Here is a 22,669-nt window from a genome sequence, read left to right on the forward strand (position 1 = left end):
TTAGGCAGCCATAGAATAGCTAGTAATAAATAGACTATAGGAAAATGCTTATCTTTTTTAATCAAATACAAGTCATGATAAGTTCCTAAAAAACAATTGGAAGCTTAGGTACTTTTAACGTTATCTTAAATTTCTACCTAATGTTTTATGATATGAAAAATGAAGCAATAATATATTTCAATTAAATCTATTGTGTTATCAAAAGCTGTCTTAAGTACAGACTACAAAGGCCTGCCTGTCTAGATTATTGAGAACTTACAGCCTCTCATCAAGAACTAACCAAAGCTTAAATTGTCAAAGAAATCATGTAAATCACTCACACAACCAAACATTAATAATTCTCTTGTCACACAAGGATAACGTTCATGTTTTGTCATATACACCCGTCTAAACGCTGCACGCACACATCCAAAATTCAAGCGAAATACAAATTCAAGTCTTATCGCGTACACACACAGTCAAATTACGCACACAGACGCCTGCGTCTAGACAACTTGTTAAAATGCCGTGTTCCGGGGACTCGACATTCGTCAGTAGGATAGGTCACGGACTAAGCTATCCCCGTCTCATTCTTACGTAAGAAAATAACTCATAAGTCTATCTCTTTCATCCACATAACATCACTACATTTGAGATGTAACTCTTACTCCTGTGACGTAAAGATGTATTTCGAGTAACATAAACACAGGTATAAATTTCGCTTTCAAAGCATTTGACGCTTAATTCTATAAAGTCCTAACTCAATTCCGTCGCTGAAATATGAGCTTTATATAAAGACGATGTAGAATTTAAATTATTATTACATAAATGTTAGGTCTATCCAGGTCTCCCGGTTTGCTAGGTTTGTCCTTGGTCGAGCGAATTAGCCAGGAATAATAATTCATGTAAATGTGAGTGTGTAATATATGTTAAGGCTAGTGTTGCTATGTGTGCATTGAAATAAGTAATTAATAAATAATGTATTAGTATTTTCCTGCCGATGTTTAAAAAAAATACGCTAAACATTTTTGTCACACAATTCGTATTTGCATTTTCAAGGACAAAGTCTCGGTATTAAAAAGTTCCAGATTCAAACTCTAAGTAAACATAATTTAAATCGATAATATTGTTTTCTTATTTAGGTTGACACTCAAAAACATATACAATTTTTTAAATACATAGCTCTCACAAACCTTATTTAGCTTCTAGGGTTCGAAATGTACCCAAAAAAATAAATGTTATCCTAAATTGATTATCGTATGGGCTAAAAGAAAATTATATTATTGTATTCTTTACCGATAATGTAACATTTTTGGTAGCTTAGGGTCTTTGAAGTATACAATTTGTTATTGTATGCTTGTTATGTCATCTAAACCATTATCTAATTTTAATTTGTTCTGTGTTCTTAGAAACTTATTAAATATTCTTATAAGAACATTATTTCATTAATCTTGATAGATAATGTCTATTCGATATGTCTAATATGATCTATAATCCAGTGAAATTTTCTTCAATATCGTGTAAACTAGATAATAGAATGAATTTTTGTATATGTTTGTATTTTACGGCATATAAGAGGTCACTCGCCGTAGTATTATTTTAAGAGAAATGCTACCGTATCCCTGGATTGATATATTAACAAAAACCATACGTTGTAGAAGGCACAGGAAACCGATCAATAATCCTTCACTCTTACTAATTATATATTTCTACAATTTACTATCGCCACGGCCCACGTCCCACTTAACACAGAAACGTTAAACCTATAAGCAATGAGATGCGTTCAGACATAAAAATGACCTTCAATATTCAACCCCATAAGGCCATAGCAGGCAGACATTCGTGGGCTTCCGACACCCTGTCTGAAGGTCGCGGGGCTGTTCACCCCCCTCCCTACACCACCCCCACCCTACTCACAGCTGAGTGTACGTGTATATAATATTAGATAAACCTTATATAAATGTTATGTAGATTAATTAGTACTTTTCTTTTTTAAGTAAGTTATTTTACAATAGTAAGCAATTATGCTATGGGTACATCAGAGTATTCAGCTGAACTATAAAGATGAAGAGCAGTCATTGCCTAGATTGATATATTATCATGAAACAGATACAGAAATCAGACAGATCCCCAGGCCTATAAAGGTTTTAGTGACACTGATTGTTTTAAACCGCCTGTCATATATTTTTATTCAGGTGATATGTATTCTGTTTATAATACACTAGTCATATTTCTTTTATGTTCCGTGTTAGTTTATTTGTGTATGCGTCATTAACATTTGTTGGGTAATATCTTGTGTAAACAGTTAATATGTTGAGCGTTTTGTGTCACAAATGAGACTGAACAGAGAGATGATATTATAACTGGACAATTTGAAATTTTATAAAAGTGGCCTAAGTTCTTCATCCTTAGGCGATTCTTAATATTTTATATAATTATTTACACTTAAAATCAACTTTTTCAACATTTCTTTGAAACAATTTCTAATACAAGCACCGATATTGCTTAAATTATAAAAACGATTCCTGGAAATATCAACTAAGCACTTAGATCTGTAGGCTTTATTAAAGGCAAATATGGGCTGTGTGTAATAGGCAAGTTATTGCGTAATTGGGGTGACCAGTGTTGAATCTAGCCTTCTTGCTGGGTACCAATTTAAGAATTTATTACCTCTGTATGTAGGCATTCAATATTCGTTTTGAAAATATCTCACGTATAGCTAAATATATTTTATTTAAATGATGGCATAATTTATTTTGAATACACGAGGCACATTCAGGCAATATATTTTTTCGTGTTGACAATGACAAGCAATCAATCAAATGCAGTCGTGCAAGATATGTTTTGTGTGCACAAATTATTCACTCATGGATTCGTATCACCTCGATCTCACTGAGAGTTTCTTAAGGCAGATTTTGCCGCACACCACCACTATGTGGAATCTGCCCACTGAAGTTTTTGTGTGAACCAATTCGACTTAGGGTCCTTTGAGAAAAGAGCGTAACTCTGAAAAGGCCGGCAAGGCACTTGCGAGCCTTGGGCGGGCAGTATCACTTAACATCAGGTGAGCCTCCTGCCTGTGTACCAGTAATACCAGTGTATTCGAACCTTATTAAGCGACACAAAAATAAGGGAAGATATCTATTTTCCGCCAACGTACCATTAGCTATCGTAACCAATCCAGACTAAATAGTTATGAAGTAAAAGTACAATATTGAATATGGAATTTTTTCCTTTAAAATCTATCGCACATACAATTTCCCAAGAATGAGCGAAATCACGGCCTTTAATGAAAACGGGAGTATAGTTTTATCAAGCGGTATCCCTAACAATAATCTAGACCGCTAGACTTATGTGGAGCTGCCCGGGCGTGCCGTGAGTAATGCGTGTGTATGATAAGGGTCGCATTTATATTACATTATGTGAACTAGACGTTATATACGGAGACTATATAGCACAGGGACGGACTTACAATATTATAATAGCAATACATTTATTTTATTTGTTGTATACATAATCTGAAATAAAAAAGAAGTTGATAACAGTGTGGTGAGAACAGAAACTGGACACAGTTCAATATTTTAGTAATTTATGGTGTAGTATTCGTATTGCCCTTTTTAGGGTAAAAGCCTTCATCATATTATTTTCATTTCTCTTTGTCTTGAGCAACATTCATCCAGATTTTCCCCGTTAGTTGTATTGTGTTTTTTTTTCTATACACAAACCTCTATCCTTTATGAACAATTTTCTCGATATGTGAAATTAACTTTTTATTAATTCAAATCATTATCACAGATTAAATTTAGTTTTAAAGTTATCCCTTTTGATATCCTCTTGGTCATAAATAATTTATGCCGTTAGATACGTTTAGGTGTTAATGTTATAGTGGAAGTGACAAATTAAATGCATGCGGTGAGTCATTTCCAACAGAAGTACAGAGCATGCTTCGCTTATGTCTACTTAACTCAATAATAATACATATGCAATAACGCCATAAATAAGTTATTACCTAATGGTTGTCTCATAATTTAAATACTGTACTGTGTTATTTATACAATAGGACTGTAATTGCCATAACCATTTTCAGTATACATTTTTGTGATGGACATCCTAAATTCAATGGTGATGATATATCTACTATCATATCTACTTTAAATATGGTACCATACTTCAGTCCTTGTTGAAATCTACTTTTAAATCTGAAAACTGAAGCTAAATTTAAAAGTATTTTTCGTATACTAAGCTAAATAGTGTTGCTAAGAGAAATATCATGGTATGAAGCCATCCCTGTGTATAGGGGTTACATAATTTCTCGGTAACTTATGTACAAATAATCGTTTGTATAACTGTAGCTATTACTATTGTTTGATTTGCATCATTCATTTTGTAATGTGAAAAAATGTCCGGGTTGTATTTCCACTACGTTAAGAAATTATTTGAACTAAAATGTATTAAGAAGAGGGAAAAAGTAAGCAGTATTTCCCTGGTTGGTCGACCTAGGAGCTTTAGGTGCAGGCATAGAGAGAAGACCATTAGGCCACTAACAAAGAGACATTCTAATTATATTTTCCTGAATAATAGTTTAATATACGTAATTTTTGTGTAAAATTTATTGTTTCCTAGTTTATCGACCACTCGGTTGACTATATGTATTTAGCTAGATGATCCTAAATTCAAATCCATGTTAAACAAAAATTATACATTAAGTAAGATACTTTTTGGATTTATCAAAAATACCTTCGGCTTGCAAAAACTGTGACAACACTTCTTACTCCGTCAAAGAACTTCCCTCTCGCTTGGCACACTTCCGGAGTTCGACAGATTCTGACAGGCACTTGAGGTTAACTGTCAAAGCGATAAAGACGGTTCGATTGACGTTTTCTGATGTCTCATTTCCACATCGTGTACCCTAGTGTATTATTTTATTTTAAAAATTAAGTTATTTATTGCTTTTATTTGTTACTGATATAGTTTCGAATTTCAAACAAATGTTTTTCTCCTTTTTCAGGTTTGCAGATTTATTTTGGCGGAATAGAATTTTGTAAGTTAAATACCGGTTAGAATATGATATGAGCTCAGTAAATTGTTATACGTATTATATATTAATTAGTTCAATCTTCCCGGTTAAAAGGGCCCAAACTTTTACCTATAGAGTATCTGTATTTCACTATGAACTCTACATTGTACGCGTAGAAGTCTTATACATACGCCAATTTTGTTTTTATACTCAAAAGAACCCATAGGTAAGAAGCTAGGTATGATCGTAACAAGTAAGGATATATGGTCAGATCTTTGGGAAAGCATTCCTGTATTTAAATAAATATTCAATTGCAATATTTTCCAACGGCAAACAATTGTTTGTTTACCCATGATTCAAAGTAGTACTTCCGCAATAATAGTCGATGTCCATTAAGACTTTCGTTTATTGTAAATGTGTGCAGTCTATCCGTGTCTTGCATTATGCATGTGTGAGTGAAGAAAGTGCATTCTAGTTGCTCGAGATAGAAGGGAAACTTGACATTGAGCATACAGCTAAATAATTCAAGATGCATCTGGAGACAACCAAAGAAGTGGCAGACATATGTTTGCGTCTCTTTCACAGATTATATTTCAAATTGCTAACAGGCTTCTTTTTTTAAAATATAAATCAATCACTGTTTTAAATTTATTTTTCATAAACAGCAAAACCAATTAATTTTATAAACCAAATCTTAAATCTATATCAAAAATATAAACATCTAAATATGATATAAAACACATAAGTCAATCTTGAGATAAATCGCTGTCTCTAATCTCGTCTTACTGCATAACCGCGTGGCTGCGCTCGCGCCGATAAACTTGACATGCATCGAGATCCCCTTCATTTTGCTTGTTCTATTTAACGCGTGACGTCATCGACTTTATATCTAGATCATTATATTATAGTCTTTTGGATAAAATAAATCGGATTATAATAATAATAATCGGATACATTCTAGATGGGGCTGGAAACCAAAATGGGCGATGTTTGTAAAGCATTTGTTAGCGTGACAACCTCAAAGGTCTCAAATTTTAATATAATTTAATGTCTAAAAAAGTTACATTTTCCTTATATATTCACTGTTTCTGAAGGTTTCTGTACGCTCTGAATCAAACTGTAACTATATACATAATTATTTTCGTCTTATTCAAATTATAATTAATGTAACGAACATATTCGCTACAAAGGAACACGTCTTTAATTAGTAATAAGTCTAGAATCCGACCTTGCTTACAGCCTAAACACGGTAAATTACATATACATCAAATAATAGTCTCAAATCTTTTCTTTTACCAATTTATATAAATTAATATATATTTTATTCTTATGGCTCTCGACATTTAATATGTGCTTCTTGATGCTCCAACACAAAGAAAAATCTTTCACGTCAATACCGCCTGCGCGCGGTCAACAAAACACAAAAACCTTTTCAACTTCACAATATTATTAAAACTGTATAGTCTTTGTAGAAACATTAGAAAAAATTAACAGCACTATATTTCTTTATTCCAAACGCAGCAGTTTGGTTTCTCTAAATCATCACATTGACTTAAAGGTAGCATACATCACCGATCACCATTTTTTTAACGTCAAAAGAAATTAATACGAGTGTATTAAACTTCAAACAATGTTATAACATTGATGAACGCGTTACAAAATCTCACAAAAGCATTATTAATATTTGTTAATTACTACCCCTTATTCACAGAACTAAAGCAAACTAATTAAACTAGTAAAACTCGTGTATAGTTTAGAAGTGCTTGCCTCGTCTGGCTGTCAAATCGTGACTTCGTACATTGTGACAATCGTACATTGTGACTTCAATGCTGATTCCATAGATCTGTTTGATGATCATAGTTAATTTGATAGGGAAGTAGGTGATCATGCTCCTGCGCCCGGCACACGCAGTCGACTTTTTGAAATTGGGTCTACGTCAAGCCGGTTTCCTCACGATGTTTTACTTCACCGTTCGAGCGAATGTAAAATGTGCACAAAGCTTTAGCTGGACTTTCTTAGCCCTTTGGAGCACAGCTGCGAATCGAACCTACGACTGGATAAGAGTCGCACGCTGAAGCCACTAGGCCAACTACTCTTTTGAGTCAAGTTTGAGTTTTTTTTTCACTGATCTATTTATTTATGGGGATACTAACAAGATACAGACAGAGAAAATATTACATTAAAAACACAGCATAACGACATATACAGAGAACAATAGAAAAAAAGAACACCAAAAAAACAAAAATTACAAAAACTATTTTAACTAAATCTGGTATAGAATTTATAATATCAAATCAAACAGCTGTCATATGACAATCATCAATATTGTTCATCGCGTAATTATTCAACAGTATTGCGCTTTTCCCCGGAGTTCGCACGGCATTTTACACGATAAAACAATATAATTGCAGTTTCCACTTTCATTTTCACTGACGGACTGCCGCAAAAAACTGTACCGCTCTTTATGTAGGGATAGCATATTGTATTGATTCTCATAAGACGTTTCATTACTAGTAAAAGCAAGAAATATACACTTCACACATTCACTTTATATATACCTTAATGTTAAATAAGTTTCTGTTTAAATCAATGTGGGGATAAATAGATTTCAAAAAAAATCCTATACTTTTTATCAAACCTGTAATATTCATTGTCTCTTTTGCTATCCGTACCGCGTTTGTTTACTGTTTTCACTATCGATATTTTTCTCTCAAGTGAAAATTTACTGAGATTACCGCTTGCCTGTTTTTGTTGCGTGCAAACTTCGACGCCTATTGTATCCATATACGTTTATACATAGGTATAACAAAAGGTAGAAATGGCAGTTGGTAACACAAATAAGAAACAATTACGTTGTCACTTTTGTCTCCTTAAAATTTGATTTACTTCCTTGCGACATTAAGCTTACTATATATATATACTAGATACTAAAGAGTCAACAATTCAAAATCATTTATTCATATAGGTAACACAATGTCCACTTATGAATCTCAAAAACAGAACTGTATATAAAATGCTTCTAATTTTGCAATTTACTGCCAGTTCTCAAATCAAGGGCGTAGAATGGAAGAGAAGAACTGGCAATAAACTCTCCGCCACTCTTTTTAATTGCCAAGTTTTGTTTGTTAATATACGAGTATAACGAATCGTAATTATATATGTATATAAAAACATAAAACCACGTTATTTTATATGAATATTAACATATTATGTACTAAATCTAACGTTAAGTAGGCTTTTAGCTGATTATGAAAAAAACAAGCCTAAATCTTGTCAATTGTAATCTGCGCTAAAGACCGATATAGGCGGGAACCTTATAGGTTATATTCTACGAATAAAATAAATGGTTTTGTCTAGTGTAGTCAATAAATACTATATCTAATGTCCACCAATGGCCCGGCACTCAGCTCTCAAGGCAACGCAATACAAACACTTGTTAATGCTTGTCAACGCCTTTGTTTTCTATTTATTTTCATTATCGTATAAACCGGATGAAGAAATTTCTGTTTTCAGTAACACTTAATAACTCCAGTTAACGCTAAAACTCTAGAAAAGACAAGGACAAGCTATTGTAATGTGATAATTTAATAATTTTTGTAATTACCTTTTTCCCAAAAGTCTTTTTAAATGTAACAAAAGTCACAGTAATCTTTTATCAAATTGGAGTATGAAATTATACCTACATATAATTTGAAAATATAGCTCTAATAAGAATAATAATAATGGATTAATACGCAGTAATCTAGTTTGTTTGCTGCCGCGCAGAACACTTATAAATTTTGTGTTAATGGAACATTGGGCAAACGGCTCATCTGATGTTAAGTGATATACAATGCCAGAAGGCTCACGAGTACGTTACCGGCGCGGGTTTAAGCGTTATTACTCTCTTTTCTCGAAGGAGCCTAAGTCGGATTGGTTTGAAAATACTTTAGTAGGTTCCACAGGCGCGGAAATAACTTCCTTAAAAATCGCTCAGTTTTCTTTTAAAGTGGATTTAAATGTTAATTTGAAAAATATTAGAAGAAGACATTTATGTAACTTCAGAGAAAAGTCTATTCTAGTGTTTTTAAATACTTAACCTTCCAATAGGGGCAGCCACATTTCCCCATCCATCTTGATTGTATAAAAAGGCCGTTTATTTACGAATGTGTACGATATTTGGTAAATAAAAATAAGTAAATCCATGGCGCTACAACTCTTAAGGTCCGGGCCTTAGATTTCTGAATCTGTTTCATGATCATTTGTCAATCTGATGGGATAAGTAGGTGATCAGCCTCTTGTGCCTGACACACGCCGTCGACTTTTTGGGTCTAAGACATGTCGATTTCCTCACGAGGTTTTCCTTCACCGTTCGAGCGAATGTTAAGTGCGCACATCGAAAGAAAGTCCATTGGTGCACAGCCGCGATCGAACCTACGACGTCAGGGATGAGAGTCCAATTGAGTAGAACTAAGTAGAAATTTTAAAATAAAATATAATAAAAATGTGTGCGTGTGTAACACACGTCAGAAGTGAAACTTCTTTATGACTTTATTTTTCAAAAACTTATCTACTATATGCAGATATAAGATAAAGTTTAACAAAAGGCTTTTATTATCATAGATATGAATCCAAATAATACAACTATTTCATTTTACCATATTACTACTATGATTATTACAGAATTTCATTAATTGGATTAGAATTATTACTATCATGGTTATCGTCATTATATATTTTTGTTATTAATGGCTTCGAATCTCTTCGAAGCAACCGTGGTAGGGACAAGATGAAAGGGGAAAGGGGAAAAGATGACGCGTAACGGAAAAATGTGACGTGTAACGGCATAATGTGACGTGTAACCGAAAAACACGGTAGTAATAACGTAACGTAGTAATTCGTGACAGTAATTTTTTTCTACAACGCCGATAAAGAAATTTCACTGCATAATTACAATACAAATATCTGCGTATTTTAGCTATTGAGTAAAGGCTCTTTAGGAAAATGAAAACAGGTTTAAGAATATTATTACATGAGAACTAAACGCAAAGTGTTGCACCTAATCCAACAAGGTTCGAACTATTTTTATAAAAAACTTTACCGTACTAATCGTCGCCAATTACTACACGAATACGTGTGTGTTTGTGTGAGCAGTTTTAGGGCTGTCAACATTTAATTAATGTGATAATCTTGCCTGTTAATATATCAAATTTTATTGAAATTGCACGTTTCTTTATAGAAATTATTTTGATTTTTAAATTTAATCATGCAAGACTTTTATTTAAATTTTGACGTGTTAAATTATTGTCATAGTTTTAGTTTTACATAAATAAAATATAGTTATCCAAGTTGACAATAAAATAATAATTATTTTATTCGTTCTCTTACAGCATTTCCCAAATGACCTATCAACCTATAAGCAAAGATCATATACTTACTTTTTCGCCAGAACATTCTTCTTTCGAATTTCGCTGTTTCGCAAATAATCTTGATTCTTATATCGTGTGTGCAACCCCTACAGCTATGCATGTGTGCGTATGCGCAGCGTGTCCTTGAAACCGTACAACGACTGCACTTGCCCGTATCAGTTCGGAAATGATCTTGCAATTATTGCACTCAATATTTTTTATTGTTTAAAACATTCCAGACAAACAATTCCGTTATAAAGAGGCTAAACCATCTTCAGATAGGTTTTAAATAGTTATTACAGGAAGGAAATATATTAGTTTTGGAACTAAACCCAAGTCTTTTGAACAGTATACGTAGATAATGAATACAAAAATCATGTTATTTGCTTTTTTAATACCGGTTTTTACTATTTGTAAGGTTACCAAATACCAAATAAATGATTTCCTAATAATATGTATTAACAAGAATGTCTTAAATTCCTATATCTAGATCATATCTCCGTCTCTCGCAGACGGCGCCAAAGGAACCAGGATTGATGATCTAAGTACTTGATCGATTTTTATTCTATTTTAAGATCTGCGGTCATTGTGAGTGGCGATTTTGCTTGCTTTGCCATTTTTGAACTATGTGTATTTGGTTCTGCGGGATCTGTAGGTAAATAGGAGTAACTAATTAGCGCTATAGTATTTAATATGTACTTAAAAATTATGTAAAACAAACAACAATATTGATGTATCATTCGCGGATTAAAATAGACAATATGAAAATCATAGATTGTTGAGTAAGTCTTCAATAATCTGTCGAGAATCGCTTTTCATAGAAACAGTATATAAATGCTAGACCTTATCTGTCACTCTACAAATTATTAAACCTTCTTTTTTAAACACGGATTTACTACTTAAAGAAGTCTAAATATGTAGTATTTACATAAACTAAATAGTACTTTTGTAGTACGTTAGGTCGACAACGCACTCACGAGCCCTCTGGCAATGTGAGTGTCTATGGGCGGCAGTATCACTTAACATCAGATGAGCCACCTGCCCGTTAAGGATTTATTAAGCGACATTTTCGCCATTTCCGCAAATTCAATGAATATTCATATGTTAATATCAATAAATAATTAATATCATTTTTATATGCATAAAAAAAGAATAAATACATTTTCAGGGAAATTTCCACGATGAATAAAAGATATTGTTACATAATCATTATGAATAGTCAGTTCGATGCCCGACCGAGTTAACCTTTTGATAAGGACTATCCGGCAAGTGTCGTGTTAGATTGTTAATAGTTTGGCAATGAGGAAACATTTTATCACACTCATATATAATCATACTTTAAAAATCAATGTTTATTAATAAATTAATAACAAGTTCATCACCTCGCTCCAACCCCACGTGCCCGTGGCTACATCATCAACTTGCTCAATGATGAGCTACGGGCTTAGCTGGTGCCTTCGCGTCGTGCCTCTTCCCTCTTAGAACCTCAAATCTCTTGTGGGATGATAAACTGAACCCAGGATACCAATTTATCCTTTCCATATTTACTTCAAACAGCAAATTGTTTACCTGGTCTGTGGTCGTGTCAATGGTTTACCTTGTACTTTCTGGGGTTCGGGGGATACGTTAAGCTATCTATCAAGTAGGCCTTTGTCTGCTAATAGAATAACCTAGAGATAGTTCTTTGAGGCCCGTTAAGACCTGATCTGAGAAGGATGGACCAGGAGGTCGATGTAAACTTTGCCGAAAGAGAGTGTGGGTGCTCGAGTCATACTTGATTTTTAAAATATCCCTTATCACACTTTAAAAGAATAATTCTTCTTTAACAAGCTTTTTGGGCTTCAGAAGAATATTCATAGGTATGAAGATGGGTACAACAATGTCGCATTGTCTAATAATAAAAAATAACTAAAACTTTACTCTTATTATGATTGGTGAAGGGTTGTAACCGTTCGGCAATCACCACGGACACGCCTTTCTTGTACATTTATGGAAATGTATAGCGCTTTCTTGATTTATCATCCATATAAATAATTATAGATCACATTAATTCTTAATTTAAATTGCTTTTTAATTTTGTTGTATTTAGATCAATTTGATAAAACAATTTCTCTATTATAAAAATAAGTTTACATGTATTGATAGAGTTATTGTGGAAAATAATATGTTTCTAGAATAGATTTTATTCCATTTAAAGCGACAGAGTACTAGTTTACAGTTAAGATTCGTCGAAAAGTCGCCTTCAACGACTCTCCCATATCAAATGTATTTTTGCCATACGGGTCATCCTTAGCGTTTAACATCTAGGTCTTAGTCGCTTCCTAAGCCTAAGTAGCTTCGTTTCTTATCTATCAAAGTGTCATTAAACAAGCTATAATTGTCAAAGCTATTAGAACTCAATTCACAAACAAATAACCTCAATGATAACATGTATTTATAAAAAACGTGCTATTTATGTACACTAGAAACACCATGAGATTTGGGCCGCCACTATCAAATCCAAATACAGTTGACATTGGTCCTACTGTCGTAACCACTATCACTTGACCCATAGAGTGCACGTGAGTCGCGTACACTTGATCTACGCGTACAGACCACCTTACGTTGGCCGTTTCAGTGTGTCACGTGGTCGTCGCACGCGCAACATTATTTGTTAAGTCGGTCAATGCCCCGAGTGTTAGATAAAAAAAACTTTGTTTACGTAGTTATTGTTACGCAAAACTTCTGATTGTTCGTTCCGGCCTAGTGTAGAGGTCTCTTTTTGTTTTAATTCGATGAGTTTTATTATATAAGAATTAACTTAATGTTATCAGAAGGGTTGAACTTCATCTTTCTCGAATTAAAAATATTTCCAATCATCCAATGAAGCAATCATTCATTAAATTTTTATAGTTCCTTAAATTACTTTAAAAGACGGAAACGAATTTGAAGCTCAAATGAGCACCTAATGAGAGCTATCTGAGATAAAATGAACTCTATTTAATGTAATGGCATTGTGTAATGAATACAATTTTCGAGTTGTATAACTTAAATTATGTGTCCGGCTAAATCACTGCCAACACTGACTCAGATTTTAACTGGGTCACAGGGAAAGATACAAAATATTGAATTACACTGAATACGCTATCATTGAAAACAAAAACGAGTCGCTGAATAAAATGAAGTTTGCTAGAGCTAATTAATAGACGAGCAGTGAGAACCTGCCCGACGAGGAAAATAAGGAAAGCTCAAATGAAAGTGGAAAAGCTCCACACGAGCGTATATCTCTGTGTGCATACTCACACAGGTACACAATCGAAAACGAAAGTGTCCGATTGGCGCCGAGTCGGGCCGAGCGGGCTCACCGAGTCAGTAGAACTCACCGTGGAAACTGGGACATCAGTCAGCAACGCGACGCGATTGCGAGCGGACGCGCCGTGGAACATTACGCTCTATGACATAACTGTGATGGTGTTCGTGTGAATAATTAATGATGATGGCCGTGGAAGGCCGGCCGGCAAGCGCCGGACCCGATCCTCGCAGATCACCGCCGCCCGATCGGAGAGCAATGAGCGAGCCGGAACCGCGAACCCTCGCTGCCCGCAAAGCCTACCCGGATTCTGATGATGCGCCTCTAGACTTGACAATTCATACGCGTAAGGAAATAACAGTTCGCGAGTTCGCTAGACATTCGTTCGCGGATCCTACAGACTATGTGCGTGCCCAGGCGATCCTCAGGCAATCCCGGGAGTACTTGGCCGCCGGACGAGACTCCGGCACAGAATCGGATGACTCTGCCGGCCGCCTCAGCCCCGGTGACGATCCGATGTCCGGCAAAGCGTACAAGAAATCACTTATGAAGAGATACAGTAAGTTTTATGTTCGAGTAATTATTTTGTTTGCGGAACGGAATTGCAAACGATTCGGTGGAATGTTGCGATAAGTTATGTGTCTATATTTAAAGCAGGAAATTACGTATTTTACAGATGTTGCTAAAACTAATAGAAAACACACCGAAACGTAATAGTTACGCATAAGTTTGACTATAGATAATAGCGAAATTATTCCTACACATATTCTTCAAAAAAATATTAAGACCGCGTAGCAAATTTATGAATAGCATTTAAGATAGTCAAAAATTAAAAAGCTCTGGTATAAAAAGCTACAGTAGACTTAGCATGTTACATTTTTTTCGTACACGCTACGGTATGTGCTACGCCATTTCACGTCAAACGATCTAATGGATTTTCATTATTCATATTATATACACTTGTACCTTTAAGAAAGATCTATGTTTGAATAATTTATATATCTGTAAAATAATTAGTTCTGTTTATTTTAAGAAATTTGTACCAATTTGATCTAATACGAGATAGGGTAATTGATATATGACGCATAAGATAACAAGTATTATTTACTCATTTAAAATTCGCACATAACAAATTATCAGTTATCAGCATTTACATAACGTTATTTAGATAAAAGTGCAATTATCTAATCACCTCTACGTTACTTGCTAAGTTAAAAAGATGAGGAATTATTTTATTACAATCACTTTCTGACTAATAAGTTAATTTTTCAATGAAAGTTCATTATCATAGAAATGTGATATTATTGAACTGATTACACAATAGCCGATAAGGATATGCACCATACAACTTTTTTAAAGAGGGTAAATGTTAATAACGCTAGACTATAGTAGCGTGGTTCATTACGGGCTAATGGTGACTTAAGCTACAGTTTTATACAACTTCGTGTCAAATCTAAAAGAACTCACTCTTCTCTACTTTGTTAATTAAGTCTGTAAAAATTGAAGAAAGGAAGAAATTTGGAAAGAGATGGCTTGATAGCGATGTAAAATTTAAGTTTTTTTTAAAACGTTGTAACGTAGGTTGTAGGTTGCTCATTAGATAATAATTATATATAACGAGGGTGTAATAAGATCGTAATACATTAATCAGGCATTCAATTTCGAAGCTGACTTGTTCTTTGAAGCTTTGTAGTGTACTATTATAATTAACGCCTTTAAACCTTAAACAACTAAAACAGTCCGCTCACACCTAAAGCACCATTTTGTGTCCTTCTTCACATTGTGTTTTCACTGTGATGAAAAGAGACAGATGAGTCATTTAGCTAAAATACCGCAATTGGACTAATTTATTTTGTACAAGTTTAGCTATGTTATAAATTATAAGTTTATTTTAGTTTAGTTTATCTCTTCTTACGTCATTTCCAATTGTTAAAATGTAACATTACAATTTAACTAAGGTAATCTGATACCCCAAATTCCATTTTATTTTATATAGTAATTACTATATAAAATAGTATTACTAGTATTACGCCTTATTATTATTCAATTTTAGTCAACATATTAACGGTCCAAAAAACAAGCACGTGCTTTGTATATTTATTTTTTTACTCAGAATGCATTTATTTGTCACAGATTATAATTGTTTTTTTTTTGTTATTTTATGACCTGGTGATTATAATTGTTGTAATCGGAGAAAGATAAAAAATAAAATAGAAATGCTTGGGGAAACAAAGTTTTTTACTGAACACTTTTTATTTTTTATTTCATTAATATTTTAATTATATATCTTCATTTAGTAATACTATCATCACAATATTATCACAATAAATACAGTAAAAATAAAATGATTTTATTATTAACATTATCTAATTATTTACTTTAAATTTAAAATTGTATAAAAGTTCCGACGTTCTACGTTTAATGTCATTGTCGAATAAATAATAAATACGTTTAATCCAATAATTAGATTTTGATAAAATATTTGAATCAACTATGTGCAAGCGTATATATTTGAGTGCATTAAATATATTGCAGCGATGTAGTCATATCCGCCATATAAGTACCTATATGTGTGTGTGTTGTGTTACATATCGGGGTCGATGACATATTGCGGAAAATATATAGCTTGTCACAGCTAAATTATTTTATCGATTCGTCTAGAAATAACGAATAGGTTTTGAATTAGGCCAAATACGTTAGCTTAGCCTACAGTACAGACTACTTACACGTAACATTTGTACAGCTTAAACAATTGATAACACTGATGTGGTCGAATAAATTAGATCAAAGAGAGTTAGAAGTTTTAAGATAATCAATGTCACATCAACACTCAATTACTTAACATTATCGCTTTTAAGAGTTATTATTGTTCACGGTTTTCATATTGGTTTTTACCTCAGAGAGGTCTTGTCATCAGACTAATTAGAAGGTTGATCACCTACTTGCCTATAATTGACACAGTCTGAGACAACGACAACTGTACTTCACGAAATCAATACAATATAAATTAAATTAAATTTTACACGTGTTTAAATCCGCTTTATATTAGAAGCTCTTGTTATTAACTATTGCGTTTATGCATAAATAATATAGCAGGAGGAAGGAAAATTATCAATTATGTTGACGCAATCAAGAATTTTTTAAATGCTAAGACAATACAGTATCTACTTTACGCTAGTGTGATATATATTTCTCTCACATAGACGATATTTGTTTTAATCGTGTTTAACTAAGATCCGTTTACAGTACAGTATTACAAATATACAGTATTCTTAACCTACATTATACCTAATAAAAATAATAAATTCAATATATGCTTCGTTTGTTTAATAATCAAGAATATATTTATTAGTAATAATAGCTAAATATTTATAATTTTCTTAATCTATATAGTAACAATTAAAAATTTAGACAAATTTAAAAAGTTTGGTCCCTGCGCAGTGTACCTTTAACGTTGGCAGCATTTCCTCGCTCCTGCTCGAGAAAGCACCAGCTCTGGGGTCTCCGGTACTATCTACCAGGCGACAAGTTAAATCTTTAATTAGTGCCTGTTCTTGAACCCCACGGCCAAAGAGTCTCGTTTCAAAGGGAACAAAATGGTAAATTATAACAAATTTGTAGCATATATGTCATAGGTATACGAATAGAACCCAGGACCTACGTTAATCACAAAAAAACAATAATTCTTTTGCACAAAAACCAATTTTCCTATAAACAAGGAAACCGATCTAAATAGTGTATCTGTTTAACGCGTTTAGGTTTCATTCGTTTATGTAATTGAAGCCTGGTTCGTGATTAATTACTGAATGCATATTAGTATAATATAAAATAAACGATACAAGTACAACAAGCGATACGTGGCTAAAAAGGCTTAGTCAGTTTCGCGTTAGCGCGGGTTCACTGGCCGATTCACTTCCGAGTAAGGAGATCTGCTGATTGTAATTTATTTTATTAAGTATTGTATTGCATTCGTTTTGCTGACCGCACAAATTCTGGCACGAGCCATGTTTTGTGATATCTCTATGTAAACAACGGAGATGGTAAAGTAAAATTCAAGAGAACGAACCGTCTAGGTATAGATTTCACGTGATTTCCTAACACTTAAAATTGTCTTTGGTGTACGCGAATACTACATATGTATGTAATAAATTAGTGGTAATATCTGTATTTTAATGCAAAAGTTAGTAAAATTAAAGGTAGATTGTGTATGCTTAGATCTTTTACACCACACCTGTCGCCGCTCAGTAGAGAAGGGAACACAAATGCGCAAAATTACGAGTCAGCCACAGAATACCAAGACATGTCAGTTAGACTTTTTTATTGTAATGATGTAGGTCACATTTCACCATAAATTCAAATTCCCAAGGAAGAAAGCTAGGGATGCGCAGCTGTGGTGGATATTGGTTATCAATGTACCTGCGTGCGGAAGTGAAAGGTGGATTAAATGGCCAAGTGTGTATCGGCACCTTGATTTTCGACCTTTTGGGACATGGGAATTTGATTATCTTTGAAGTAGGCCACGCTGCCTATTCTTTATAACGTTTTTTTAAATTAGAATTCCAAAAACATAGTTGATTATCAATCTATATATATCAAATAAAAGTAAATAGCCCTCGGATTATAATATCGAGATACTTAGCAATTATAAATAATTGTTTTTCGGTAACTTTTAGATGCCTATTTCTATACTTGACGACTATACGACATTTCAGTGCGTCTCACTATAGATTATGATTATGTATGAAATTATTATTATTAACAGTCAATTTTAAATAAACCATTAAACTCAAAGATCGTTTAAACAATATCCGTTGTTTTAAAAGAGGTTTTTTGTTAAAAAACCTCATATTGAATGTTAACATTCGGGAACGTGACGGAGAACGGATGTGTAAACAAAGACGTGCTATTTGATACGGCATTATAATATTCAAAAGGATGCAGTGATTTACGGAGCACTATACGTATATACATACGCTAATATATGTCGAATTCGATAAGTGAGTACTTGCTGCCCCCGCGAACTTTGTTTCGCCTTAATTTGATTTTAATTAGCCTACCATTTTAGTAGCTAGATACTACAGAACATACGGAACATTTTGCTATGCTGTTCGCTTTTCTTCTCTCCATGAAAACCTTTAGAGTTGTTAGAAATAAAAGTTGATAGTAACGTATTGTATCCTCCATTCGTAGGTAATAGATAGCACTAATTGTGTGATTCAGAAACAAGACAAGGTGAAATTCCTCTACAAAATATATTGAATTTAGACATACAGGAATCACTAGATGTCTCTGAATAACACCCGAAGATTTATTCCCTTACTGTTATATACCAGTTCAAGAGCTTTAGCGAATATGTTTGATTTTTTTGACATTCTAAAGATTTATAAATTCATTGAAATTTACGTATATCTACTTTTTAGTTTTATAAATTTACTCTTAATATATTAAGGAGAGGAATGTAACCTGTAAATTGTTCATCTTGCTAGCTAGATAAATTTAAAGGAACGAAGATGGTCGCGGGTCGTTGTTCTCGGAAATATTTGCATAAATTAAACCTCTTGCTTGTCTATGACATCAGACGAAATTGATACATATAATTATGACTTGCTTTCCGCGTGTTTGTCGACATAAATATTGTATAAGGTCGTATTCAGAATCATTGATTACATTAATGGCAGGTTAATTGTTTAAATAACATCTAAATTTTATATCCAATTATTTCACGACTATCTTAACCTGTTTTAGCGTCAATCTATGGTGAATTATTTAAACCTAAATGTAATCGACTCGACTCTTACTTATAGGAGTAAAACTTTAAGACGATATTTGACTATGACTCTTGTCAAATGTTTTATTTATTAGTTTAACTACTTAATTTTATATATTTTAGACATTATTATTTAAAACGTACTGGATATAGAGTAATAAAGTGCAATAAAATTGCATTTCACAAACGTCCATCTCGGAAACAAAAGGTCACACATCACACAAATGTTAATCTTTCGTGGTTTTTAGCGATAACATATAATGATTATATAATTAATGGTATTGTTTACTTCCTGAAATACTGTTGATCATTATAAGGGGTTTTACGCTGCCTATAGCAGAAATAAATATTTTGTAATGCTTATGACTAATAAGGATATATGTGTGCGCTAATGTGTTCTCTGCCTATCGCTTTGAACGTATAAATAAATACCAATAAATCTTGTATCATGTGGTGTTGCTTAGGGCAAAGCAAGACACCAAGAATTTGAATACTTAATGCTTATGAATCCTCTTCTCAGAAGACGTGTTACTGGACTACTATATTTGCTAGTTTAGTACACTGAGTATCCATGGGTATCAATTAACATCAGATGAGACTCCTGCCTGTTTGTCCCCTGTTCTATAGAAGTATAGAATTTTACTTTTTCCATAAGCCTTTATGGGTTAAATAGGTGAAACGCAATCCATACAAATAATAATTAAAAAATAGTTTTATCTATAACATCACAAAAGATTAATGACATTTAACACTTGACAATAGATTAATAGTCACAACTTTATTAAGGCGAACCCAGAAGACATCATTAGTTAATCACATCATAAACAATCGACTACCTGTTCTAAGAAATAAAAAACATTGTAAATTTATAACCAAATTCAGTTCTTAGGCATGGTAATAAAATCGGTTTTAGAATGAAATATGTTAATACTAAAGATGTCTTGGAATTAATTTTGAAAAGGGTGCGGAAGGGTTGTTCTTTTTTAAATAGCTTCCTGGCTGGCGATTGTCTTTTTTTACATATGGACAATTTGGATGTTCGAGAGGGATAGCCGTATGCGTTTTTGACAAATGACGTCAACGCATCCGTTTTTAGACACAATAACATAAACACCGCCAATTGGTAATCCGTGCGGTTTATTACTTCCTCGATAAACAATGGGAAAATAACACTATTGTTACAGTATATCTAAATAATTTATATCGATTTTAATTTAAGACATATGTGTGACATTTATAATTAGAAAAACTCATCTGTTACTAATTTGAGCGAGCTTCTAAAGAGTTACCACAACAACAGGAAATTATCGAAAGAATTGTCGCTGGTTTAAGAAAAACATAATAGAATCCTTTAAAAGCCGGTTGAAAGCGTCGTTTAAAATGCCAATATACAACCTTGAACTTGAAATATTCGGTATTATGAGAATGTTTTTAAATTCAATTTAAAAAATATTTTCTCTATATATATTTGCACAGAGTGATACCCGTTCCGTGCAACCAAATACGTTTGCATAATCTGTAGTAAATATATGAACTTGACAAATCACCAATGACATGCCACTTCTTCACACACAGATAATAGTAACGTAGAGAGTATGTCATTTATCTTCAACAAAGGCCTTTATGATCACTGATTTCCTATTGGAGCCCACAAATCGTGGCGCATTACACGGAATTAATTCTAGAACCAGATTCGCGTATACGAATCAACCTTCGGCCTTCAAACAAGGTTCGGTTACACAACTGCACGTCGTTTCGTACAATCTTACTAATTAGATAACCGTGTTGCTTCATGATTACAAAACGTATTTAAAAGAAAAAATTACTCCAAGCAATCAATAAATCCTTACTTTGGCATATCTATCGAAGCGAGGCACTTTACAGACCTCAATTCACTGAGTTAAATCATCAAAGAACCTTTAAATTTCCAGAAGTGCAGCCTACCTTCAAAAACAAAAGAATGTCACCATGACAAAAGAAGAAATGTGAGGAGAAATTGTGCAAACATTTGTAAACAATGTTGCAAATTAAAAAAAAACGCAAAAAGCGCAAACATCTGCAAATGTACCGTTCGTTTGCAAAAAAATCAACAGTTATGTAGGCAGGTAGTTTTAAATTGGGTTAAATTTTTTACCAGGAGTAGTGTTACGGAAGCCGCAGAGGCTTTGAGTTTTTTTAACGTTTTTATACGATCGTCGCCGCAAGAGGGATTACATTTTTTATCATAAACTTACGTAAAGACCCATATTAACTAGTTTTTAACGGTCTTTTGATGTTAAGGATATAATGCAAACTTTTGTGTACTAATTTCTTCATAAGATATTGCCAAAAATTCGACCTTGCTAGTAAGAGATAGGACCGACTGAGGAACCGCTCACATATTATGTGTGTAAAGAATTGGCATGTTATTTGGTGATTTGTTAACTTCTTCTAAGTTTTATAAGAAATTAACAGCGAGAAATATCTCCTTTAATAGTACTCTAACATTGAGCACTCGAAGTTAATAAGCGAGCCTAGTAACAGTGCCATAACGATTCAGAAGCACTAAATTCTATAAATATTAAATAAAGCGGGAATTCCTTAGAACTCACAAAGGTTCGTCCTACGTCCGACCTCTGGCAGCCTCTAGACAGCCTGCTCTTCGGACAGAATATGAAATGAGATCAAAATAATGTTAGCAGAAGGTTTTGCGGCGCGGAAAAAATAGCCTTGAAAGCATTTTGTTCAGACAACTTTACTAAAATATACATTGTAGCTACATTAAAGCTGGTGGAATTATAAAGTTGGGTTTTTTTAGGAAAAGTAACAAATACAGTCCTTCTTTTAAAGCAACTATCAATTTATTATTTTTTAATTCTATAGAAACAGGACCAATTTCTAATTAACGTTGTTTTTAGATCGTCTGGCTTCGAACGTCAATCGTTTTGATAAATTTAATTGAATTTTGATTCGTAATGTCAGAATTCAATATTCCCTATCTATACCCAAATAAGAGTTTCGGTATTAATTAGTTTCGAGTTAAGAGTTATACGAAATAAACATTTTCTTTCTTTATTTGGGACTTGAATGTTGCTTTGGTAAAAAATGCTATAAATTATAAATAGGTTAGATTCAAATGAATTTATTTAGTTCGTCATTCAAACTATTATATCATAAAAATATGTTTTCGCTATGAAATAAATGCGTTAAGTAATATAGGTTTTTAGGTAAAAGTAATATGTAACAGACAA

The 22,669-nt window shown here is 33.2% G+C and overlaps 1 protein-coding gene across 6 annotated transcripts in view; it reads left to right on the plus strand.

Annotated features, from left to right (window-relative positions):
• LOC123717763 (ecdysone-induced protein 74EF) overlaps nucleotides 1-22,669 on the plus strand; it is a 135,087-nt gene that overhangs the window by 76,653 nt on the left and 35,765 nt on the right. For 4 of the 6 annotated variants that reach the window (XM_045673968.1, XM_045674126.1, XM_045674047.1 and 1 more), the window contains one exon: nucleotides 4,988-5,020. The exons of the other annotated variants lie outside the window; for them this stretch is intronic. In XM_045673968.1, the coding sequence (XP_045529924.1) occupies nucleotides 4,988-5,020 (33 nt within the window). The remainder of the gene's footprint in view (nucleotides 1-4,987; nucleotides 5,021-22,669) is intronic. 6 annotated transcript variants of the gene reach the window in all.

Source organism: Pieris brassicae, chromosome 1 (genome assembly GCF_905147105.1).
Source record: "Pieris brassicae chromosome 1, ilPieBrab1.1, whole genome shotgun sequence".
In the NCBI taxonomy this organism is placed as follows: Eukaryota; Metazoa; Arthropoda; class Insecta; order Lepidoptera; family Pieridae; genus Pieris; species Pieris brassicae.